We start from the raw sequence: 26479 nt of genomic DNA on the forward strand, positions 1-26479 counted from the left end.
AGCCCTCAACAATGACTTGCTCTGTGCCTCTAGGAAAACAATAAAGGGTCAACAGGGATTTGAAATGCTCTCCATTTTTCCTTGGAATTCATTCTTCCATTTTGGGGACCTGAACTCGACACATCAGTGCGGAGTTACATTTCTCCTGTATCAGTAGGAACCAGATGGTGGCATGGTGGCAGACAGAGTGTCTAGATCCAGGGTAACCAGCAGTGTCAGAGAAAGCAACGTGGACTCTTCTATCTCGTAAATTAACCGTAAAAATTGTTATTCAACAACGCTTGGCTGAGCGCCTGCTCAGTCGCAGCTTGGAGCGGCAGACGCTGCTACTCCTAGCCAGCGCCACTCCGCCTCTCTCCGCCCACTACCTCTCCCGCGCCCTGCTCCTCCCCTCTCCCCTCCGCTCTCGCTCCTCCCATTGCTCCGCCCTTCACTGAGAGGAAACTGAAAGTGAAATAGCCAGCTGATGGCCCCTGGGAGTTCCCAGAAAGTGAGGCGCCCTGCTCTGAGTCCCCAAAAAAGGTGAGTGGAGCCGGCTTCCGCAGGTACCCCAGCCCGCTCTGGGGACCGCGCTCCCCGACCCAGATTTGAAGAGCGCCTTCCCACCAGTCACCACCTGGTGCCTCTAGTCCCTCGGGCGCCTTCTCCGCCCCAGGTTCGCGCACCCCCAGCCCAGCGTTCCTCCTGGACGGTCTGGGTGGAGGCTGGGCTCTGAAAGTGACTTCCGAGTCACCTGGAAAGAGCTCATACTGCTCTGAGGCTGGCACCTGAGCTGGGAGAACCAGGACCATGATAACGCAGACCCAGGGAACCCAGTGAGACTCTCAGCCCGGAAAGTGAAAGGTGAGAGGGGCAGACTACTTAGGATGTTCCGCTACAAATTTGTGGGTTCAAGATGCTTTATGCCCTAGAGGAAATTTGGACCAACTCAAAGAAGAGCCCAGCTAGTGTTCAGCATACATATACACACATACCTATGTACATATGTATCTAATATGCATTTCATATAGGAATATATCAAAATAAATAAAGATTCCCTTAAGATGGGGATACGATCTGTGGGGAAAAATGTCTTTTTAGGTGATTTCATGGTTGTGCAAACATCATAGAGTAGAGTGTACTTACACAAACCCAGGTGATATAGCCCATCCCACATGTGGACATGTAGTGTGGCCTAGTGGTCCACTGTTGTACATCCAGCCCTTCACTGACCAAAGCATCATGTGTGCCATGTGACCATGTGTACACCTGATTCTTGCCATTGTTGTAAAGATTAATGCAGATGTACGCAAAGCAGGTAGCACCTCTGGAACATGGAAGTTGCATGGTCAGTGGTCTCTATTATGATTAGCTTCTTAGCTTGGTAGCGTGAGATGGGAGAAAATGCATGGGAAAAGTCTGGATACTGAGGATTTAAGCCCAAGTAGGTATGGTGAAAATAGAATTGTCAACAACTTTATCTCTGAAGTTCCACCAGTTTTCTCTGCCTCTACTGGAGACTCAGTTTCCCCTCTGCCTAACTAGATCAATGGGCAGACTATGGAGGGGAGGGTCCTGATATTCAGATTGATATTCTTGCCTTTCTTATTCCCACCCCTCCAGTTCATCGTCCTGTGTATTTTCCTTTGCCTTGTTTTCTCATGTAAACCTTCTAATTTCTCTTTTCCCTTTCCTCTCCACCAAGCCCCCTCAAGGTCTCCACAGTGGTGCACACCAGGCACAGCACCCCATGGCCTCAGCAAAGCCCTTGACAATGATGTGGGACGAGGTAACATGCTGTATCTGCCTAGATCCCGTGGTGGAACCTATGAGCATTGACTGTGGCCACAGCTTCTGCCGGGAGTGCATATCTGAGGTGGGGAAAAGCGGAGGTGGTGTCTGTCCTGAGTGCCGGCAGTGCTTTCTGCTCAAAAACCTCAGGCCCAATCGGCAGCTAGCCAATATGGTGGATATGCTGAGACAAATGAACCAGGATGCCAAGCAGGGCACACAGGAGGAACAGTGTGCGGTGCACGGAGAGAGATTTCACCTGTTCTGTGAGAAAGATGGGCAGCCGCTCTGCTGGGTGTGTTCCCAATCCAAGAAACACCAAAAGCACACCATGGTCCCTATTGAAGAGGCAGCTCGAGAGTACCAGGTGAGGCCATAGCACAAGACACAAACAAGTAATATGTTGGGCCCTGATGAGTACCTAGTTCCCCTGACTGGGTAGTGGGAGAAAGTCATAGCTGGAGTTGAAAAGTTGGGAAAAGGAGAAATATTTCCTTCCCTCTCTGAGAGAAAACTGCAGGTTAAATATAACCTTCTCATTCCTCAAGAGCAAGGCATATTCTATGGAAAAATGCTATACAGATCATGTTTCCTTATAGCCTGCTTTCACTGTCTCTCAGATTCATTATTCCTTTCTGGTTTATATTGGCTTGACTGGGCAGGCTCTCTGGACTTTCTGGTGCCCTTTTGACTGGGCCTAGGAGCCTCCCAGTTCCTACAGAAGGGCTCTCAACCTTTGCAACGTAAGAGTCAGGTTAATTATAAGAATAGTGCTCCCATTCTGCCACCACAAGAATTTAGCTGTTTTGTAAAACACATTAGGCCTACATAAGTCTTCCCATCCAGAGACTTCCTGCTCCAGTCAGTGTCTAGTCCTCACTCCTTCTCTGCATTTAGGCTTTTTTTATGAACCAGTATGATCTAACCCCAACCCATACCACTACTCCTTAGTCTGGTTGGAGATTAACCTGCTATCTTTCTCTACAGGAGAAGATCCAAGTGGAATTAGAGAAACTGAGAAAACAGCAGGAATTGGTTGAGAAGTTGGAAGTGGATCTTGCAGTGAAGAGAGCAGACTGGAAGGCAAGAGTCAGAGACTGGGCAAGGTCCAGGGTGTTGGACTCAAGGAACCCTTAACCATAGCTTTGCTTACCTGGGGAATTAATGGAGTTGGTACAACTCACTTTCCAAGAGCCACCTGACTTCTGGGTCTTTGGGTAGAAGGAGATAGAAAGGCTGGAGACTCAAAGAAGAGTTGTCAATCAGGCGCAAAGATGCAGAATCATTGAAGAAGGTCCTGGGAGGGTCAGGCTGTACTTTAAAGCTGTCCACTATCTCAGCCCAGTCTCAGGAAGGATAGAAGTAACCCAGAAGAGAAGCTCAACCATTATGCATTGTAGGAAATGGCAAGGGCTGTGAAGAACAAACTGAAGGGATCCATCAAAATCTGAAGTAGGAAAAGCAGTCTGACCAGGTGCTTGTCCATTTCCAGATCACTGATCCAAAGTATAATGGAGACCTAAAGCCTGTTCCACACAGATGGTTTGCTAGTAGAGGTGGGGTGTGTACAGGAATAAAGAAGAATAGAAGGAGTTCATAGCCAATACACCCCAGCAAAGGAAAATTTGGGATTAAGGGAGGCTGAGTCAGTCTGTGGTGACAAAAGAGGTCATTCTTTGTCATCAAAGAAGACACTCCAGTTACTAGCAGGAGGGGAAAAGAAAAGAGTCTGAAGGCCATCCTTTCCCCAAGACTTAGGAATGGTATAGTGAGCCTTTCTTTATGTGAAGTCATTGGGTGTGGGGACAGGCTTTACTCTGCCTGTACCTTACTAAGATACAAAGAGGGACTCATTTGGGCAATGACTGTGTTTTTGGAAGAGGTTGAAAACAAGTACCTGCTGATGCCATAGATTGATGTAGCTGTGGTTGTAGGTTAGCTACAATGGAGCCCCTCAAATCTGTGCTATTCTCCTTTAGTCCCAGAAGCCTCATGTACTCACCTACCTCAGCAAAGTTGTGTGTGTGTGTGTGTGTGTATTTAGTCCTGGATATAACCAGAGTGGCAAGTCTCCAGAGTTAGAAATAAGTAACAACACTGCTGTACTCAAAGCTTAAGAAATTTTGGTTAATGTACCTCTCTCTCTCCTTTGACACTAAAGAGGGAAGTTGAGATGCACAAATCGAGGATTCATGCAGAGTTTGTGCAGCAGAGAAACTTCCTGTGTGAGGAGGAAAAGAGGCAGCTGCAGAAGCTGGAAAAAGATGAAAGGGAACATCTGAGAATTCTGGGAGAAACAGAGACTGAAATGACCCAACAGAGCCAGGCCCTGCAGACACTGATCTCAGAGCTGGAGCGGAGGAGTCGGGGTTCTGCCCTGGAGCTGCTGCAGGTAAGACCAGAAGAGAATCTCAGGCAGTAACTGAGAAAAACCCAGAGCTCTCCTGAGCCTCTCTTAGAGCAAACTGAATCCTAATCCTGGAATCTTGTTAAGTAAACTGGAATTCAGACCCTTAAATGGTTTCCATTCAAGGCACAAAAGGACACAAGTGTAAGAGGGAATATTCTGTCCAGCAAATAACAGAAATAAACATTGCTGGTAAGTGCCTACTCTGCCACCAAGTGTGGGAGCTTAAGAAAGCTCTAATTTTTCTGAGCATCAGGTCTCTCATTTGTTAAATGGATATTATGCCATTCTATATCTCAGAATATTTGTCATTATTAAATGATAAAATCCATTTTAGCTCTTAGATAAATGTCTGGCCATTAGAAGATTTTTTTTTTCTTTTTTTTTTTTTTTTTTGGTACTGGGGATCCAACTTGGGACCTTACGCTTGCGAGGCAGGCGGTGGAACCACTGAGCTAAATCCCCGGCCCAAGAAGATTTTAATAAATATAACACTAAAAGCTGAAAGTTAAGAAAATGAAGCCCAGCTCCAGCTCTGCTACCAGTTCTCTCCATAACTGTAGGTTAAACCGTCTTCCCTTCTGACACCCAGTTCCTCCAATTGTGAAACAAGAAAGAGTGTACTAAGTAACTAGAGTTCCCCTAATGTTAATTAGAAATATGTCCCGTATTTCCTGTAATTTCTATGAACTAACAAAATGACTTTAACGTATTATTTTTCTTCACATGGTCTCACTCTTCCCTAATGAAATTAGTTTTAAAAGAAATTTTTCCAAAGCAATATTAGCCAAGAAATCATGTACTAATGTTACTGACATTTTTCTCTAACATTTCATAACAATACCTGCAAATTCTTAAATAGTACATATGACATGTCAGGCTTCATGTGGGTGCTACTATTATCCCATCTTACAGATGAGCAAACTAGATCTGGGGATGTAGTTCAGTGGTAGAGTCCCTGCCTACCATATGTGAGGCCCTGGATTCAATCCCCAGCACTACTAAAAGAAAGAAAACTAAGGAACAGAGAAGAGGCTGAGAAACTAAAGCTAAATACTTGACCAATTCCCCCCGAGTAAGAAGAGATAGAGTTAAGATTAAAATAAGTGCATAACTTTTTTGAAAAGCACCAATGTGTATTGTACTTAAAACCATCTTGCATTCATCAATGATATGTTCACCTCACTTTGGAAAACTGTGGACTAGATGGTCTCAGAAGTCCCTCCTGCTTTAACATTATACTGTTCTCATACCTTTCACTGTCCCTCAGATTCATTATTTCTTTCTGGTTTGTATCGGCTTGACTTGGCAGGCTCTCTGGACTGGGCCTGGGAACCTGCCAGTTCCTACAGAAGGGCTCCCAACCTTTGCAGCCTAAGAGTCTCAGGGGAATTCCCTTCACAGAAAGGAGGGGGCAACATTAACCATAGCACAAAGCTTTAGCTAACAACCCTTTCCCTCCAAGCAACAGAAACCCTCAGGTGAGAGAAAGCAATCTCTGGCTTCCTATTCTGGCCAGTCTCTCCCTGTGACAGTCTCTGGGCTTCAGCTAAGCTGGACTCTTTGCTCTCTTCAGCCCTCTTCTTTCAGTCTCTTCCCCTCAAGAAGCTGGTCTTTCTGATTTATTTTCTGAGTCAGAGCCCTTAAACTGGTGATCCTTCCCTAGCTATAGGTCACAACCATGCTGGGTTTCTGGTTACCCTACAAAGAATAGGGCAGAACAGAGCCCTCGCGGTCACAGGGTGGTATCACTCACCCACAGGACTAAAGTCTCGGTAAACCAGAAACCCCAGAACTTATTTTCTGTCTCTCCATTTTCTTCTCAGGAGGTGACGGTTGTCCTGAAAAGGTAAGCAGAGGTTTTCTCTGCTAGAGGAGAGGGTGGTGGAAAGCATATATGCCTGTGAAAAAGTTACTGAGTTAGACATACATACACTGAAGTTTCCCTCATCTGCTTCCCTACTCTCAAAGACCTGACCCTCTATAAAATACTGTCTGGTCTCAGAAAGCTAATAAATGGATATCTCAATTGGTGAATTGTCTAAGGTAATTGGACAATGTCATCTTCACACAGTAAAGCCCAACAAACCAGGATATTCTGGGAAGTTCTGAGTCCACTGCCTGCTGAAACGTCTTTTTGCCATAGACTGTACCCAGTTACAGACCTCAGAATGAGCCACGAGTAAGCCCCACAGCACAGGCAGGGCTCCTCAGGGGTCCTCCACAGAAGTGAGTCGGTCTGTTATCAGATGCCTTGTCTGCAAAATGAATGAAAAGGCAGCTGCATGGTGATCTCAGACTTGGAGAGAAGATACAGGCTGTCCACGTGCTGCAGGCATGGAAACAGGAACTCCTGGATAGAAACCAAGTCCTACATTTTTTTGTCTCTTACCTAGACACTTGAACACAAGATGTTTGCAAATTTATATGGAGTTAAATTATCAGTCCTCCCCCAAGGAGATTATTAGGGTCTGGAATAGATGGTAGAAGTGCATGACATGAGTTTCAAATTCTCTTTCCCCCCGCCCCAGGAGTGAGTGCTGGAACCTGACAAAGCTGGACATTGCCACCCCAGCCCTGAGCAGGATGTGCTGTGTGCCAGGGCTGAAGAAGATGCTGAGGATGTGTGGAGGTGAGGCGACCTCTAGAAGTTGTAGGGCTGCAGCAGAGCATGATGAGAGTGTAGAGAATCCCAGGGTCAGGGAGGACAGATGGCAGCATGGAGGGGAGGTGGCAGCAAGGAGGGGCACAGACTGAGGCGAGAAACGTTCCCCCAAAGGTCAGGGCAAGAGGTGGAGTTGGCTGGGGGAAACCCGCTCGCATGGTGAGGTTCAGGGTGACCCTCTCAGCCTGGAGTTTACCTGCGACCCCCAGGGTCACTGATCCCCCAAACGCAAGGCCTGACTCTGGTCTCTTTCTGCAGTACACATCACTCTGGATGGAGACACAGCAAATCAGTGGCTTGTTCTTTCAAAAACTCGGAGGCAAGTAAGGTTTGGAGATACCCGACAGCAGGTGCCGGAAAATGAAGAGCGGTTTGATAATTATCCCATAGTTCTGGGTGCCCAAAGTTTCAATTCTGGAAAATTTTACTGGGAGGTAGATGTGACAGGAAAGGAGGCCTGGGACCTAGGAGTTTGTAGAAACTCTGTGCAGAGGAAGGGAATTTTTTTGCTCAACCCTGAGAATGGCTTCTGGACAATTTGGTTGTGGAAAAAAGAAGAATACTATGCTGGCACCCTTCCCCAGACTCGCCTCCACCTTCAGGTGCCTCCGTGCCAAATCGGGATTTTCCTGGACTATGAGGCTGGTATTGTCTCCTTCTACAATGCCAGTGACCATGGTTCCCTCATCTACACTTTCTCTGAATGTGCCTTTGCTGGATCTCTACGGCCCTTCTTCAATCCTGGTTTCAATGACAATGGAAGAAATTCGGCCCCTCTGACCCTCTGTCCCCTGAAAATGTGATGACCAGGATCCACTGTTGATGGCTTTGTCGGGATGCTGCCACCCTCTTCAATAGGTGCCTCTTCTCAGCCACAGATCCTGCCTCTCTTTCCCATGAAAGAGCCACCTTGTCTCTGCAGAGGTACCAGGATCCCAGCAAGCAGGCTTTAGGAAGGAGGTCACTGAAAGTCAGTGTCTGAGGCAGAAGGGTCACCACAAGTTCCGAGCCAGCCTGGGGCTACATAGTAAGTTGAAGGCCAGGCTGAACTACATAGCGAGACCCTGTGTCAAGTCAATATCATATGACCTTCAACATCAGTGTGCATGCCCTAGATTCCCTCCAGTGAAGTAGACTGAATATTTGGCCCAAACTCACCTGGGTCAGCCAAAAACATATTTCTGCCTCCTTCGTGTGACTTATTTGTTTGCTCTGTGGCTCTCTAAGCTGTTTACCTTTGGATAGATCTCTGTTACATCTTTCATAGTTACAAAAGGACTTTCTAAATAAAAAATCCTGCCTCTGTCTATCCTATTTAGTCCTTGTTCTTAAACCCAAAATACTTAACAACTCTACACATGATTAATGCTGATGTGTCTAAAATATTGCATATGTTTTTCTTTTCTGCCTGGAATGCCCTACCCACTTCTGCATTAGAAGACCCAGGTAAAGAATATCTTCTATAATTCCCCATAGCAGTCTGTATGGTGATAGAAGATCATCTAAGCTTTGATCGCTGCCCAAAGGGATGTTACTTCACACTGAGGGAACTCCTGCTTTTGAAAGACAAAATCCCATCCAGGGGCTGGTAAAGCTCTCTGGACCTCTGCCATCCATTCCCCTCATAGACCTGAGACACTTTCTGTCTGTGTTCTCAGATTAACAGTGACAACATTGAAGGTCCTAGAGCTCTCTGTCTGTGGAAGCCCGGGGCTGGGATGCTCCCTAATTTCGGTGTTCCCATAAAGGAAACTTCTTGGCAAACTCCTATTCCCCCTGGAACATCCAACTTTAACCTCATTCCACTCTGAAGTGCCTCATGTTGTCTATTAAGGCATAGTAGAGAAGAGGCATATGTTTTTGGTACCAGGGATTGAACTCGGGACCTTGTACTTGTGAGGCAGGCTGTGGAACCACTGAGCTAAATCCCCGGCCCTGAGAAGAGGCATATGTACACTGGGTGTGACCACGTCCTCAGTTATAAGGAAGGGGTTTGAGCTTGGAGAAATGCCTGACAACATGAATTCCAAGTCAACAGTTGCAGGCTAGAGAACTAGAACAAAGGGCCCAGTCTTTATTCCAGAAAATATTCTACAGAAAATAATATCCTGTCAGCCAAGGTGAGGGGAGACTGTGGAAGTGAAAACATGCCAGCAGGAGTGATGGATGTGAGTTTTATCTCCTTCCTGTATGACCAGGCTACCTCCTCCCAAACTCCTGTTCCCATCCCTACATCTGCTGAATGCCTTGTGGTGGAAAAAAAATGTGAAAAGGCATGAAAAATGCAAACAAAGGAACTATCCAAGTCCCTGGGCTCAGCCACTAGAAAGTCCTCTCAACCATCTTCAGCTAAGGCCTGTGCCCCTGGGACGAGGGTCTCAGGATGGGAGGACAGAAAAGGAGCAGGGGCTGCAGCAGGGCCAAATGGTGATCTCTTAAGAAGAGAAGGGCCCAGCAGCTGACCACCTGTACAGGCAGACATCCAGGAGGGTGGGGCTGGTCTCTGAGGTCAGAAGTAAGGGATGGAACATAGGCTTCCTCTAGAGCAGTGATGGCAAACATTTTAGAGACGGAGTGCCCAAACTGCAACCCCAAAGCCACTTGTTTGTCACAAAGTGCCAACTGCAATTAAACCTGAATGCTTGATGGCTGGGGTGATGTTGGGGCACCTTGGCTCACTGGGATGCCTTGCCTCCCGTGTTGTCGAGGGCTGTGTGTCCCCACTGTGGCTCATATCCCAGAGGTTCGCCATCACTGCTCTAGAGTGTCACATAAGTATGTTGTGGCAACTTCCTAACCTTCTCTTGCCTTCTCTCAAACCTTTGTGTCCTCATTGTATCCATTTTCTGCCTCGGCTCTCTGGTAAAAGAAACTCTTCTCCCTGTTCTCAGCCCTTCCTTTCCTCCCAGATCCATACTTCTCAGCCCTGAATGGTTCTGCCTTATCTCACTCTTCCCCATCCCATCTTCTCTGAACTGCTGTCCTACCACTGAGTCCTCTGATCACCACCACCCCCAACACATATACACACACATCTTGTTCTTAGCCACCTGTTCTTGGCCTCTCCTTTAACCTAGATCCCTGAAGGCTGCTGGTAGGTTCTATCAAGTACATACACACACACACACACACACACACACACACACACACACACACACACACACTCTCTCCCTCCCTCTCTCTCTCTCTCTCTCTCTCTCTGTAAAGATGAGCCTCGAACCCCTGAGGCTGATCTCCCTGGGACTCCTGCAGATACATGGAGTTCAAGCCAGGTGAGAGACTACAGGTGGGGAGAGTTAAGATATGGAAGTGGTTGCAGGGAGTGAGTGTCTGCACTCATATGGATGTTTCTTTGTAAACACAGTTTCCTCCTATGAATTGGGACAGTTCCCAAGGCCCATGAATTGGGACTGGAGCTTTCCCTAACCACATCCTGCTCATAATGGAGTTGGTTAAAATAGATACTACAGTCCTCTTAACGAGAAGTGCTTTCTCAGAGAACTAGAATGTGGCCACATCCTATCTTGGCCTTCTGATTCTGCCTTTCTGTTTCAGTGGAAAGGTGTGTTGAGTATCTGCTCTGGCCCAAGGCCTGGAGGTGAAGAGCCCACAGGCCTCTCCAGGTCTCTCTGCATATAGGGTCAGCCTGAACAACAGGGAGCGGCAGCCACGTGGAGATTCAGTTCTTCCCTCTAGGGAGTAGGGATCCTAAGTCCTGTGATCATGTAGTATGAGAAGGATATGGATATTGATGTGCTTGACCATTGCATCCCCTGTGCCTAAACACAGTACTACGGACACATCAATTTCTCTAGAAGTAATTAGAATGCATACCAAAGTCCAGCTGAAGAGTTTACTTGGATTGATAATGGAAGAATATCATACTTTGGTCTTGTAAGACGAAGTATTAACATAGACTCGACTTCAAGAAGTGACTGATATAATAGACTCAGCAAAAGTCATTTCCTATTGTGTTTAGATGTATTGATTCTCCCCTCCCTTCCTCCTTTTGTACTCCGAAAACCGTCAAGATTCTTTGACAATTCAAGACTAAGTAGAAGGTCCAAGAGGGAGCCCAAATAATGCCATACTGGTTTTCTTGAGGATCTAATATGTTTGGTTTCTTTACATTTTTATCAATATTCAGAAAAGTACACATGTTGTACAAACCAATGGATCCTTTTGTAACAAACGATATGCACCTGTATCATCTGAGAAAAAAGTAAGGGATTTAGGATCCTGTCCTTGAAATGCTTTTTTGCTTTCCATGGCTTCTGCCAAGACACAGAATCGTTAAGTATGCCAGTACTGGACTGTCTGGATAAGTGTGATCTCAAAGACACTGAGACGTCAGCAAACTAGTATTTATTATCTGCAAAGAGAAACTTCCTTCCTGCCCAGATGTGAAATCAGCTGTTTCTTGGAATGCTGTTCATACAGTGGAACAAAGCAAGCTAATGATGTCACTGCTGTGTACAGAACTTTAACCTGTGAAATCCTCCACCCTGCAATGGCCAGGTATGGAACACAGCACTGAGGAGGCTGTGCCAGTTAATCTAATTGTCACTTTAACTAAATTAAGTGACTCCTGGAGGCACTTGGACTCCAGTTAATCTTAATTGTCAACTTGACTGAATTAAGAGACTCCTGGAGAGGTGAGAGGATCATGGGGACACTGTACTCTTTAGTGGATCAATCCACTGATGTTCATTGCCAGATGTGCAAGTGGGGCCCAGTTAGAAGAGATGGGTCCCTGGGAGTGTGAAAGATGTATCTCTCTCTGGTGCTCTGCTTCCTGGCTGCCAGGAATTGAGCAGCTTTTCTCGACCATGCCCTTCCACCATGATTCTGACTTGGAGCCAGCCATGCAGGGACTGAAACTTCTGGACCCATGAGCCAAAACTGAACTTCTTCTTTAATCATGGGTGTGAGGTATTTTGTCCCAGTAACAGGAAAGCTGACAGATACAAGTGCTGTAATCCAGCCAGCCACCACTGGATATTGTGAATTGCTAGTGGTTTCCTGTCCAGCCACCATGACTAGACTTCATGGCCAAGTTCACCATGAAGCCCTATCCTTTATTAAAAAGTCTCAATCTATCCTGTTCTTTTCTGTTCATACCTATTAAGTCTTAATAAACCCTATTTCTCACACACTATCTCTGGTATTTTCTTGGGTCTCTCAACAACCAGCTCAGTTGTTGCCATATAGTTGGGCTGTGGTCAAGATAATCTGTAATAGAAACCATATCCAGAATCAGACCATTACCAGCACCCCAAGATGAGCTCCCTTCATATCACAACTCACAATAATCACTATCCTCATATATAAAGCGTACATTTATTTTGATTTTTGAACCCTGCCTAAATAGAATTATACAGACTCTAGTTCCCTATTCTCTCATAACTAGTTTCATTTTGGCTTTATAATGTTCATAACTCAACATTATGTTTGCAAGATTTATAATTATTCTTATAAGTGCAATCCACTCATTGCCATTGCTATGTCATAGCTCATTGTTTGGATGCACCATACTTTACTTATCTATGCTATTATTAATGGCATTTAAATAATTTCCAGTTTGAGAATATTAGAAATATAAATATTTCTAAAAATACAAGAAGTATAAAGATGTTTATCACGCTACCTCTAAGATCATGGTGAACATGGTCAGAGCTTCTGTAAAATCTTACAAGATGTCTTCCCACTGCAGCAACACTGGCATTCTTGACCCCACTTATACACCATATGCAATAAATATGAATATAATTGTATATCTTTTGGTGAATGTTCTACATATACATTTGAGGGATAGCTATCTAGCAGTATTCAGATGTTCTCAGACTTATGATGGTTTGACTTACAAGTTTTTATTTTACAGTGGTGCGAAAGCATACCTGTACAACCATTATGATTTTCACATTCAGTGGAGTAGTCTGTAAATTACGTGAGGTGTTCAACACTTTGTTATAAAATAGGCTTTATGTTAGATGATTTTGCCCAACTGTAATCAAACTGTTCTGAGAATTTTAAGGCAGGCTAAACCAAGATATGATGTTCCCTATCTAAAATAAAATCTTAAATTGTCTTCAACCTGCTAAATATTTCAGATATGAAAAAATTTAGACCATATAGAGAGATGCTAGTGACCTTGAAAATAGTTTTATGATAAAAGTTGTTTCTAAAGATGAGTAGCAGTCTATCTTAATACTGTATAGAAAGGAGATCCTATGAAGGAAAGAAAAAGAACAGAAAAGATCCAGGGATGAAACCACAGGCAAGGTGGCATTATAGAACTAAATCACAATAAATTAGCAGAGTCAGCCAGTGCTTTAGCTGATAAACTGAAAGGAGAATATGGAAGAGAACTTATGCTTATGGAAATGGAAGTACGCGAGGAAATGGCTGGCTTGTGTATGTCAAGTTCATGGAGAAATACAGGGGAAAAGGAAGTGTCAATTATAAAATCAGCTTTTTTACTTCTCTGTGTTTCTGCCTTGGGTTTGACCACTGTAAACAATGGTCTGCTTCCTTCAATTTATATACTGATGGAAAGAAACTATCATAGTAATGCAAACTTATATCTCATTTCTCAAAACTTGAATAACCTGGTGTTATCAGATTACCTCGATTCCTGGAGATTCATATTACACAGATGACCAACTCCTCTTGGTCTGAATTGAAAGGAATCAAGAGATTTCATAGTATCTCAACTTTCACCTCCGCTCATAGTCACTAATCAGTGATACAGATGTATCCTTACTTGTCACATAAAAAGTATCTCAAAAAATGAGGGAAGATTTTACCAGCACTAATTCCACTGATTAATATTGTCCTTCAAAATTCAAATAAGTCTATTTTCCTGATCCTCATTGATTCTACAAATTCCCCTTGAATTATTAGCAAATTATTATACCAAAATTTTAAAGATAGGCTAAAGCAGGAAGGGGAAGAAAAATTTAAAATGTGTCCACAGCTTAATCTATGTTATGTATAGACAAGATTCCATTTATATTTTAATTGTATCATAGCCCTGTGATAAAGGCACAATCAGGACATAATCAAGAAATTTTAAAATTATGGCACTTCTCCCAATATCTAATTCAAACTGAAATGTATTTGAGTAATCTTAAATGTATATAAATGATCGTAGGACCGGGGATTTAGCTCATTGGTTCTACTGCCTGCCCTCAAGTGCAAGGTCCCAAGTTCGATCCCCTGTACAAAAAAAAAAAGATTTCATTAATATAGATTCTGTCTAGAAGTTTTCATTGTGATGTCCTGGATAAGTTCATTGTGGGTAAACTTTTCTTGATTACTTTGGTTTTGATATCCATCTGGTACTCTATGCATGTGCTAAGAAGAGTCTCTGAGAGAAAAATTTCTCCATGGTCAAACACACCATTATTATCATCAGTGAAGCCAGGATCAAACCTAATGCTAATCCAAATGCTCATGTTCTTTCCTAAACAGTACCTCCTCAAGGTCATATGGCAATCTGACTTTCAGAATCATGACAAGTCACTGTGCTCACTGTCAGAGGAACTTTGTTAACTCATAAGTCTCTACAAAGTAGGCATAAAAATGTAAAGCCCTATATTGATAAATATAGCATCTGATCAAACTCAGCATTTTTTCCACTGTGAGGACAAAGTACTAAGCACATGCTCTCAAATCTGTCTGGTTTTGATCCCATAAATGATGGGATTCAGCATGGGAGGGGCGAACATGCAGACATTGGCCAGCAGAATGTGGGTATGGAGAGGAACATGATGCCCAAACCTCTGGGTAATTATGGTAAAAATGCCAGGCAAGTAAAACATAGAAATGACCCCAAGGTGGGAGCCACATGTGCCCAGAGCCTTTTGCTGAGCTCCTCTGGAGGAGAGGTGGAAGACTGCATAGAGGATGAGGCTGTAGGAAACTAAGATGGGCAAGGCATCTAGCACTACAGCTGGGAGAAGCACAGACAAGCCATACCAGACACTGACAAGAATATCAGCACAAGCAACCTTGGCAACAGCCATGTGCTCACAGTAGGTATGTGGCAGCAGATTGCTATGGCAGAAAGGCAGTTGTTTCACCAGGAACACATCTGGGAGAATCACACAGAAGCTTCTCAGGACCACAGCCACACCAATCCTTATAATCACTGCACAATTGAGCACTGTGCTATAGTGCAGTGGATCACAGATGGCCACATAGCAGTCAAATGCCACTGCCAACAGAATCCCTGATTCAAGAATGAAGGTAGTGTGGATGAAGAAGATTTGGGTGACCCAGCCATCAAGGGAGATTGCTCCTGCATGAAACCAGAATGTGACCAGTGGTAGTAGACAGGATGAAACCAGAATATGGCACAATAGTAGTAGACAGGATGAGGTCAGCCAAGCCAGCATGCAAAGGAAGAGGTGCATGGGTTCATGGAGGCTGTGGTCAATGGTGATAACGAAGATGAGGAGGCAATTCCCAAGGAGGCCAACAAGGTAGGAAATAAAAAAGGGAAGGGAGATCCATCCATGTTGGTCTTCCACGCCAGGGATGCCCAGAAGAATGAAGAATGAGTGGCTGGTACCAGTGTAGTTGAGGGTTGCCGTGCCCAGGGCAGGTCTCTGGAGTGTTGATGTATAGAATTTGGCAGTCACTTCTCTCTTTCCAAAAAGTTGAATGGGGTTAGGGTAGGGGAAGAGAGAACAGATAATTTTTCATTGGACAGAGCAATAAAAGCATCCTGGTTGGCAAATCAGGAGATGTGGACAAAAATTCCTTACCATTCTATTCACTAGCTGTGTGATCTCAATAAATTACTTTCCTCCCTGGGTCTCTCTTATATCATCCTAAAACTATTTGAGGAGTTGATGGATTAGATGATCTTTAAAACTGGCCATCCAGCTCTAACATGCCATAGATCTTTATCTCTTATTGTCGTAAAAAGTTGAGACTGTGAATAACAAACACTGCATTTCCTCCTTGACTGCTAGAGCAGGATGTGCTTCTGAAAAGGAAAACGGTAACTGAGTTGCCTACTGTGTGCCAGGCCTGCTGCTTGAGGATCTATTTGGAAGGAAGACAGAAAATTAAGCAAAGTGTCTATTTAATACAAACAGTGTAGAAGCAAAGCTAAATGCGAGCAGCCATGAAAAGTGTAGGAATCAGTTCAGAACAGGCTATATGAAGGTGCCAACCTGGATTGAACCTCAAAGGATAAGTAAAAGTTTATCAAACAAAGAATGTGAAGAGAAACAACTTGACTGAAGTCATAAGAATCTGAAAAGGCATGGAGTTTTGGAGAAAACTATATTGTTGGCATCTGGGATGACCAGATGAAACGGTGATGCATTATCAAGATATTTTCAGACTTCTTTTATACACTTTTCCATTCTGTTTATACACCTTTTTTCTGACTTTCAGTTGGTCATTGGCCTCTCTTCTTTCTCAGCATTTCAGTAGAAGTTTCCTATAAAGCAATTTTTATGACTTGGTAATAAATTAACACTATTTAGCCATATAAATTCCCACTATCCCTGGCTGTCTTGGGAACATAAATTTCGTGAACCTGTGTCTCCTGAATTGCAATTCCTAAGACCCTAAAGTTCTTTTACTTCTACAGTTTCTGAGTTTCAAATGGCTGATGGTAGAACATAGTATGGTAAAGATTGCATTTTACATAGTTCGCTCACAGTATTATATAAGATGGAATCTTGGAAGGGGCCTATATGTCCATCAACAGATGAATAGATAAAGAAAATGTGTTTACACACAGTGAAGTACTACTCTGCCATAAAGAAAGATAAATTCGACTCACTTATAGGAAAATGAATGTACTTTGAGATCATAATGTTAAGTAAATCAGACACGAAAGCTTAAATATAGCATAGTTTCGGTGTGAACCCTGCAGGCCAGGTGCCCGTGGGGACACGAGAGGAAAGGGGCCAGGGGCGTGGGCAGGAGCCACCAAGCACAGTGCTGTGAGGATGGGCACACACAGGGAGAAGGCACTTCAGGCCACCACGCTGACCCTTTTAAACACTAAAATTTTAAGTTTTATTAAAAGCTAGTTCTATTATTTACATAAATCCAAGAAATAAGGGCAATTGTAAATACCAAAACAAGAGCCAGCATAAGTGAGGGGAACAGTGGGAGGGGGCCAGGAGCTGGCCCCAGGCGGAGCTCAGGAGGTGACACCGACAGCCGTGCAACCACCGGGTGCCCCAGCACTGCAGCAGGTGAAGCGGCTGCCATGGACTCTGGCTGTGGTCCCAGCCCTGGGCAGGAAGCTGCAGGTGGAGCTGGCTCGGGCTCCGCACATGGGACTTCAGCTGGGGGTGGAGCTGGTCCTGCAGTTCCAAGAAAAGAAAAAGTCACCAACTGTCCATGTTCCCTCCCAGGGCAAAACCTCCCCACTGCCCATCAGACAGCTCTGCGCACAAAGCCTCCCCAGGAAGTCCTCCCAGACCGTGACGGCTGAGGTCTCAGTGATCCCAGGTCACCCCAGCACCCGGAAGCTGTCTCTGTGTCTAAAGGTCCATCCCTCCCCTCATACCCACAGGCCTACACCCCGTCCTCCTCGCCCATGGGCTGTGCCTCAGTGGGCTCTGCTTGCTCCAGCTGGGCCAGGAGTTCAGCTGGTGGATTCTCCTGGGAGTGTAGCTGCACCAAGAAGTGGAGGACAAAAAAGGAGGACTGGAAAGGCAGGTAGGAGGCAGAGTGAGAGGCCTGGCCTTTCCTCCCATGCTGCCTGCCCAGGGAACATGCAGAGATGGATAAGTAGGCCTCCTGGCCCGGCTGCGTGTGCTCCAGCCCCACCCTCTCCATGGCCAGTGGGGCAGTGCTGGCCCAGGCAGCCCGAGAGCCTAACAGGAGGCTCCGTGCTCTGTGGTGTGACCGCCTCTGCCTTGTTCAGGGCAGCCCAACACACCGTCTCCCCACCCATCCCCACTGTCAGCCGCATGAGGACAGCATCTGTTGTCTGTGCGTGTTACACTCAAGGGCACAGGGCCACTGCTCTGTAACGATCTGAGACATGGGGGACAGTGGGCATCTGTCCCACCCACCTCTCCTCAGGCTTCAGCTCTGCAGCGCTGTGCTGCCCGGAGTCTATGCCGCTCCTGGGCTCCTCTTGCACTGCTGTGGATCCACATCTAGGGAGGCCGGGAAAGTGCCATCTACTGCAGTGCGAGGAATGCTTGCTCAGCTGTCCAGGGTGACTGAGGACCTCAAACAGCGCTGAAGCCCCAGAGGGCAGGGGTTGCATCTGCTCTGGCTACTGGCAATCACAGCCGAGCCCTGGGAAAGGTCTGCACACAGTGTGTCTTCACATACATCCATGGAATGGGGACCCCACCTGCTCTTCCCTGAGGTCAGTGGGCCTGGACCATTCACATCCCCACAGACTCCTGCTCTGGGAAGACCAGAGGCCTGCCGAGTCACTCTGTGGTCTCCTTTACAGGCAACGGACAGCCTTCCCCTGTGCAGGGCTCAGTGGGGCAAAGCACAGCCGGCCAGGGATGGAAGGGAATCCGGCAGGCTCGGGTCAGCACTGCCCTGGAGACCACAGCTCTGCCCCGCAGTGATGCGGAGAGCCCGATTTTCTCAGCGCCCTGTTGCTCAGAGTTGCGAGCAGGCTGAGGCAGGGTTCATACCTTCCAAAGACTTGGGGCCACAGTGGCCAAGGGCCCCTGGGTGCCAACCACAGAGCTCACCTTGGCACCATCCCCTCCTGCAGGGTGGGAATGCAGGCCCCAGAGGGGTCCAGGAGGGAGTCTGCATGGATGGGGCAGCTGTCCAGGACATCCCATTCTGGGGGCTCCCTCAGGGGGTGCTGCATGCCTGCCAGCACCATCCTTACCATGCAGTCCTCTGCCGGCTCTCCTCCCGTTGGGCCCCAGTCTGTGATGGAACAGAGGGGAGACATGGAACTGGGGCCCACCCAGGCCATCAGGAGGGCTGGAGGCTGAAGCCCAGACCACTCTGCAAGTCGCCATCATGGCTCGTACCAGAAGGGGCACAAGTGGGCCCGGCAGAAAAGCAATGCATGTTAGAAGGTAATTTCAGAAAGGACACACAGAAATGCTACCGATTCATGGCTCATTAACAAGGAGAGGTCATGGCCTGGGGCATGAAGAGCCCACCCACCCTCAGGTCCCATGGTGGAGAGAGAAACCGAGGCTCAGCCTGGCTCCAGGCCTCCTGTGAGGCCAGCCTGTCCCTGGTGGAGAAGGCTCAGAAAAAGTCAGGCCCACTTCCTGGTCCTGAGAGGCTTCCCGGCTGTGCTCACTGCCATCTTTGCAGGTCGCGTAGCCCCTGTGGGTACTACATGGGCCCTGGCCAGGAGTTGCCCTGAGGTGACATGGCAGAATAAAGCCGTGACAGGACGGAAGTGACACAGTGTCCTGTGTGCAGCTCTGTGGGGACAGTGCCCGGCAGCCAGCAGCAAGCACAAGGCTCTGCCTGACCACAGTTTGCGCTGTTTCTGCCCCGGGTAACCTTGTGCTCCTGAAACACAAACAGCTCTGTCTCAGGCTTCTACCCCAGAGGACAGGAGAAGGCCCTGCGGGCTGCGGATCATCCCTGGGCACTGCCCTTCTCCTCCTCTCACCCCCGTCCTGGGGGCGCAGGCCAGGGCCCCGGGCTCACAGCCTCCCACACCTGCCCCTGCCCAGGAGGAGCCTCCCTCATGACCTCGTCCCCCACCCTCCTCAAAGTGAGGAAGAAGGGCGGGAGTTACATAGGGGACTCACAGCGGTGGCCGGGCCTGACTGGACCTGTCCTGGACTCGGTGGCCCCAAGTGTCTGGGGTCCAGGTCCAGGGAGATCTGCCCTGGGCTCCCGCTCATCTCAGGTCCCCAGGTCTCTGGGTCTGGTGAGACCCGCCCTGTGCTGCCCCTGATGGCCAGGCAGTTCCTGGTGAGTGGCCTGAAGCATGAGGACTTAGCCACCCATCCTCTCACTCACGCCCAAGTCCTTTCCCTGCACAGGGTCCTGTTGCTGCGGCCTCGAGGCCTGGGAAAGCGGCACAGCATGATCGCAGCTGACTCTCTCCAGCCAAGTGACTGTTAGGCAGCCGTCGCTGGACTGTGGTGCCCAGTGACTCCAGGGTTCCGAGTTCTGTTTGGACCTGTCGCCAAGGAAGTGAGGTCGCAATGCTAGGGTCATAAGCCAAACCGCCCCCTCTGATGAGAAGGCCCCGGGGCCCCTTCCTTTCATAGTGGAACACATCTATCTGTGTGCTCCTTAGAAACAGCAATGAGAAACCAGAAAAGCTGCCTGTGATGTTGGAGTTTGATGAATCAGAAGTTTTAATTCGGCAAATGTGTAGATGCTTAAGATGCAGCAGGCACAGGGAGAAGTGTGCTTTCCCATCCAAAGGGTCCATTCTCTCTCGAGACACAGTGCTCATGTCAGCACGTAGAGATCTGATGGGTTTGAGGATGATTTTCTTTCCTGGGTTGACTTCAGTTGCCTTTCAATTCCAATAGGGACCATGGAGATGATCCCAAAATGTCCAATATGATTTTCTTTAAAGGATACAAAAGTTTCAGCTGATAACCCCTGGGTGGCCAGGAGTGGAGGATTCACAGCAGGTCGTAACTTTCAAGTGCACATGGACAGCTACTTAAGCACAGATACCGAGCTCAACCCCAAGTGCAGTATGCAGTGCAGAGACAGTGCGAGGGGTCAGCAGCCTTTGTGAAACCTCCCACCCAGCGGGGGTGCAGAGCGCTCTCACGCATCACCTGGGAGCGTCTCTTGTGGAGCTGCTGTCCCCTCCTGTCCTCTCACCCCAAGCTGACCCCGTGCTTTTTGTCCCTGGTGGAGTAGAGAGGGTGGAGCTGGAACCATTCGGTATAAATGTTTCTGGCAGGTCTTCTTCAAGCAGTAACACCAGGCTGGGATCCCTGCGCGCTGCTCCTCCTCAGTGGTGGCACCGTCATGGGGGTGGAGCACAGCTGTCTCGCCTCCTCTGCTGATGGCCATGCATTCGGCTCCCAGGGTTGACCACTGAGCAGTTTCCACCAGCGTCACTCAGGCAGGTGTCTTTTCAACCATGGATTCTTCTTCCAGGAGACACACTTGCATGTCTGTTTATTTGCTTTATATCACTATTTTTTGCCTACTTTTTTATTTACAACATTTCATTCCCCTTTGATGTTTCTAATGAAATCTAATAATAAATTCGGGTTATTATCTTTTTTAAAAAATATAGCATAGGGCCAGGGATTTAGCTCAGTGTTTCTGTCGCCTGCCTTACAAGCGCAAGGTCCTGAGTTCAATCCCCGGTACCAAAAAAAATAAAAAAAGAAGAAAAAAGATGAACAAAAAAAAAAAAAAATATATATATATATATATAGCATAGTTTCTCTTATATGAGAAACTCAAATTATAAGTAAAGAGCAAAATAAAAGATAATAGGAAGTAGGGAGATAGAGCTTTCTCGCATGGGAAGAGGTCAAGAGATGGAGGGTGGGGAGGGAAAACATGCAAAGAGGAATTAAGGTGTGTTGTGTACATGTACCATCTCCCCACAAGGAATGTAAACATGTACTGCAAACATGTACTATGTTTTTTTGGATTGTTTGGGGGTTTTTTGGTACTAGGAATCGAACTCAGGACCTTGCACTTTCGAGGCAGGCAGCAGAACCACTGAGCTAAATCCCCGGCCCCTAGTTATTTTTTTTTAAGAGATGGTTGGGGAATGGAGGAGATGGATTATAGAAAGAGGTCTGTGAGGAAAGGAAGTATGCTATGTGCATTGTCTCAAACACCACAGCCTGCAGATTTTAAATGGCACTCCCACCCAAGGTCAGCTGGCTAAGCAGATGGCGGAGCTGGATTTGGATCACTGGACCAGAATTTAACCCATCCCTGTCTGTCCTATTCCAACCTGCTCCCATTCATCAGGTGTCTGTGATTTCCTGGGAATCCTGGTTCAAGGACCAAAGCAAAGCCATTTGTTGTTAATTCCTTCAACCTCCTCAGTCCTCACTCTGCCACCTAGAAATTTATTTATATCCATAGCATCATTTTATTCTTTCCTTGTTAAATGGTAAGCCTCCCATCTGTGCATTGAGCCCCTGCCCTCTCTTCTCTTCATGTGTCTCTTCTCATTAATCCATCACTCTCTAGTAATTTCAACATCTCGCCTCCCTGGGGCCTGTCTTCTTACCTCCCTCTTAATGTTCACTCATTGCCATTTCACTTATGACCCCAATATGTGCTAAAGCTCCATTCTCTAAAATCATTGATTACATCATAATTGCCAAATCTAATGTCATTTTTCATTTATTTGTAAGATCCAATTTGTGTTAATACTTCTTAATTTTATAACAGTAAACATAAAAGCCAGTGAGTATTAGACATATTTCTAATCCTCACATTAAAATTATTTATAAAATTGAAAGTATCACTAGTTTATTCATGAAGAAACTGGAACTCAAATAAAAATTTGGTACAGTCAAGTTGTTCATAACTAGGCTGATATTTGAATCCAGAACTATTTAGGGTCAAAGCTTCCATTCATTTCTAAAACCTTTATTTTATTGTGTTGATTATCTAAACTGCCTTTATGGCCTTCCACCCACTGCCTTCCAATTCTCCTATCTATGCCGCAACTTCTGAGACATGTAAGAAGCATAAGACAGGAAAAATGACCTTTAGAATCAGACCTACTGGGATTAAATTCCAGCTCTGCCAGCTACATATCCACATCCATTCAGATGCTTATTTTCACACAGTCATTTGCATAGTCACCATCACACATGTATTTGCTCACACAGATTTTCATGAAGGCTTACACACTGACACCCATTTTCACCATTCACACAAACAGCCCTTTACTGTGACACTTCACACATACACCCTTTTAAACTTTCTCATACACATATACTCACATAATCATTGCCTCATCAAATTCTCACAGAAATAATTTATGACTTACCTAAGCCATAAATTTTCTTACGTCCATTGGACATTCTGACTTGCATTAAGTCAGTTTCCTCCAGGAGGTGCAGCTTCAAGAGGTTATTCCACTCTTACCAGTCTGCAGCTTTTCATCTGCTTACCTATGCCAGAAGAGGGGACTCACACAAATGCAAATAATAAAGTAACACCCCCTCCTTCATCACTTCCACTTTGAACTGTCCATGCTCAAGTCAGAGATTGGAAATATAAGTGCTGGTTGGGACTTTATTTCACAGAATCATCAAATCACAGCTTGTGAGCCAAAACCTACCCACTGCCTGTTTTTGTAAATAAAATTTGATTGGAACACAGCCATTTCCTTTTATTTACATGCGTACTGTCTATGGCTGCTTTTGTGGGACAGAGTTAAGCAAACCATATTTGAAGCCTCAAGTATTACTCTAGCCCTCTGAAAAGCAAATTTTGGACCCCTACTTAGAATAATCTTGTCATGTAAATTATTATTGATATGGTTCCCAAAAGATAAAGCAATTTTCCAGTCACAGAAGAATTTAAGGAAATCTAGAAGTCATCTTGCTTTTCACTTTACTAGCATTTCCACTATACCACAACACATCTATAGGAATATCTTGGTCTTTCCTTTCTAACTCTGTTTCAAGGGACAGAGAAATCAAAGTACAATCTCTACTGAGTGGCCAAAAGATGAATGCAATCAATCATTGTTTCCATGTCTCTCATCAATAAACTCAGTATCTCCCCCCACCTCCTTTATCCCCATATTCACTCAGACACCACAGCTTATGTCCAGGGGCAAAAGTCCCACAGAAGCACCAGGCTGTGCTGGCTGGCACCAGTGTACCTCTCTTCTCACTTCAAAGTGTCCATCACAACCATCCATAACCACCAGCCATGCCCCTGCCTTGGTTCCAGGGCATCCACACAACCAGAAGACTATGCAGTGATCAGTGGACCAAGCTGGAAGAGGAACTGCAAGACAAATTATCCTTTCTCTGAGGGTCCTCAGGGATCCTGGAGTTCTCTGTCTTTCTTCTCCACTGGGATCACCTCTACTGCCAGTGATGCAACTAGGAAGTCATTAACTCTTTCATGACATGGATGCTGGGAGTCCATCATGAAAAGTATGCTTGAGGGTGTCAATGAGTTTGGGAGAGATTTTGTGGGAGAAAAAACAGAACAGGATGAAAATACGGTTTGAGATCATCTGTAAAGTCTCAAATCCTACTCTATGTCATCAATCCTAACTTCTAAGAGGCACGGAGGCACTTTGGGAACAGGAATACTATAGATCTCTCAAACATTCATTTACTCACTTGTCTCATTCCCAACACTAAGTGCTAACTATGATGACAGCACCATAATAAAATGTTGAACAAAGTCTATATAAACAATGGAGTACTACTCTTCCATAAAGAAAGATAAACTTGAGTCATTTGTGGGAAAATGGATGCATCTCAAGACCATAATGTTAAGTGAAATAAATCAGATGCACAAGTTTAAATATCACATGGTTTCTCTTACATGAGAAAGCCATATTATAAATAAAGAGCAAAATAAAAGACAGAGAATAGGAAGTAGGAAGATAGAGCTTTCTGGAATGCAGAGAGGATCAAGAGATGGAGGGAGGAGAGGGGAAGGAAAAGGGATAAAAAACAGAATTAAGATGTGTTATGTGCATGTACCAACTCCACACAGGAATGCAAATATCATGTACTGTAAACATGTGCTAATAAAAGTTTTTAAAATATATGTATTTATATTGCTTTGCTTATAGAACTAATGTTTTGATTCCATCATGTAGTACTTATCAGTGAAATGTTTTCATTGATGATACCCCAAGGTTCTTTCTCCCCTATTTAGGGGTAATTACATTGTTGAGATCATACTGTAAACTTGGAATGCTCTGATTTTAGATGGAAATAGATGTTCTGTAACCACATGGCTCCTGTACTTTCTTCCTATTTCAGGAAATTTTTTTAGAAATGAACTTTATTATGTATTTTTAAGATATACAATATGATATTATGGACATATATAGATAGTAAAATAATTACCATAGTGAAGCAAATTAAAATATCCATCATCTTAGTAGTAGCTATCCTCTTTGCAAATCAAGTGGATTTCAAACCAACACTGATTAAGAGAGACAAAGGACACTACATCCTTGTAAAGGGAACAATCCAACAGAAAGAGATGACAATCATAAACATATATGTACTAAACACTAGTGCACTCAACTATATAAAACAAACACTAATGGACATGAAAAATCAAATAAGCACTAATACAATAGTAGTGGGGGACCTCAATACCCCACTGTCACAAATAGATCTAATAGACAAAAAATAAGCAACAAAATGCTAGAACTCAATCAAACTCTTGAACAAATGAACTTAACAGATGCTTACAGAATCTTCCACCCCACAAAATCAGAATACGCATTCTTTTCAACTGCACATGGGTCATTCTCCAAAACAGACCACATACTCTCTCACAGAACATGTTTAAGTAAGTGCAAAGGAATTGAAGTTATCCCTTGTATATTATCAGACCACAATGTGATCAAATTGAAGATCAATAGCAAAGGAAACTGCAAGAATTTCATAAACTCATGGAAATTGAACAATACACTTCTGAATAACCAATGGGTCACAGAGGAAACCAAAGAAGAAATCAGACAGTTCCTCCAATTAAATAACAATGACAATACAACATATCAGAATCTATGGAACACAATGAAAGCAGTCTTAGAGGAAATTCATAGCAGTGAATACTCATATTAGAAACACAGAGTGAGCCCAATTAAGCAACCTGATGCTGAACCTCAAGCTTCTAGAACAAGAAGAACAGGACAAACCCAAAGCTCATATAAGGAAGCAAATTATGAAGATCAGAGGAGAAATCAATGCAATGGAGACTAAGAGAACGGTACAAAAAATCAGTGAAGCCAAGAGTTGGTTCTTCGAAAGAATAAACAAAATCAACAAACAATGAAAAGGATGAACTTACAATGGACCTATCCATCAATAAAATGGAAAACACAGGAGAAATGGAGAGATTCCTAGATAAGTATGAATTACCAAAGTTGAAAGAAGATGACCTGAAAATTCTAAACAACCCAATATCAATCAATGAAATTAAAAACCTAATTAAAAACTTACCAACTAAGAAAAGCCCAGGTCCTGAAGGCTTCATCACTGAATTCTACAAGACCTTTAGAGAGGAACTACTTCCACTACTGTTTAAACTCTTCAATGAAATTGAAAGGGAAGCAATACTCCCAAATTCATTCCTGGAAGAAAGCATCATCTTGATCCTCAAAGCAGAGAAAGACTGAAGGGAAAAAGAGAACTACAGGCCAATCTCACTAATGAACATAGATGCAAAAATCCTTAATAAAATACTGGCAAATAGAATGCAGAAGATCATCAAGAAGATCATACACCCTGATCAAGTGGGATTCATTCCAGGGATGCAGGGATGGTTCAACATATGCAAATAAATCAATGTAATAAACTATATCAATAGAGCCAAGGACAAAAACCATATAATTATCCCAATAAGTGCAGAAAAGCATTTGACAAAATGCAACACGAATTTATGATAAAAACCTTACAAAAAATTGGAATAGGTGGTCTCTACCTTAAACTGATAAAAGCCATCTATGAAAAACCAACAGCCAATATCATACTAAATGG

The 26479-nt window shown here is 44.9% G+C and overlaps 2 protein-coding genes and 1 long non-coding RNA gene across 7 annotated transcripts; 1 reads left to right on the top strand and 2 right to left on the bottom strand.

Moving 5' to 3' along the window:
* Window positions 1-420: 420 nt before the first annotated feature.
* On the top strand, window positions 421-8149 carry Trim21 (tripartite motif containing 21). 2 transcript variants are annotated; one of them, XM_004863336.3, is made up of 7 exons: window positions 421-522; window positions 1685-2137; window positions 2758-2853; window positions 3932-4162; window positions 6004-6026; window positions 6709-6809; window positions 7101-8149. In XM_004863336.3, the coding sequence occupies exons 2-7, from the start codon at window positions 1730-1732 to the stop codon at window positions 7643-7645; spliced, it is 1404 nt and encodes a 467-aa protein (XP_004863393.1). In that variant the 5' UTR covers window positions 421-522; window positions 1685-1729; the 3' UTR covers window positions 7646-8149. The 2 variants fall into 2 exon arrangements, with proteins under 2 accessions (XP_004863393.1, XP_004863392.1); XM_004863335.4 differs by having other exon boundaries at window positions 433-843.
* Window positions 8150-14512: 6363 nt separating this feature from the next.
* LOC101724043 (olfactory receptor 52B4-like) lies at window positions 14513-15526 on the bottom strand (the record flags this gene model as incomplete). The annotated part of the gene is made up of 1 exon (XM_021243255.2): window positions 14513-15526. A coding segment is annotated over one exon (1014 nt), but the record flags the coding sequence as incomplete, so codon positions are not given.
* Window positions 15527-16865: 1339 nt separating this feature from the next.
* On the bottom strand, window positions 16866-19945 carry LOC147828029 (uncharacterized). Of its 4 annotated transcripts, XR_015451469.1 has the most exons (4): window positions 19797-19945; window positions 17897-18731; window positions 17386-17492; window positions 16866-17179 (listed from the first exon to the last, which is right to left on the bottom strand). It is a non-coding gene; the product is annotated as an uncharacterized LOC147828029 (long non-coding RNA). The 4 variants fall into 4 exon arrangements; XR_015451471.1 differs by having other exon boundaries at window positions 17390-17492; window positions 17897-19945; XR_015451468.1 differs by having other exon boundaries at window positions 17897-19945.
* Between the last annotated feature and the right edge of the window lie 6534 nt (window positions 19946-26479).

Source organism: Heterocephalus glaber, unplaced genomic scaffold, assembly GCF_053883595.1.
Source record: "Heterocephalus glaber isolate CG9 unplaced genomic scaffold, H.glaber_assembly_v1.0 deba00001428, whole genome shotgun sequence".
NCBI lineage: Eukaryota > Metazoa > Chordata > Mammalia > Rodentia > Bathyergidae > Heterocephalus > Heterocephalus glaber.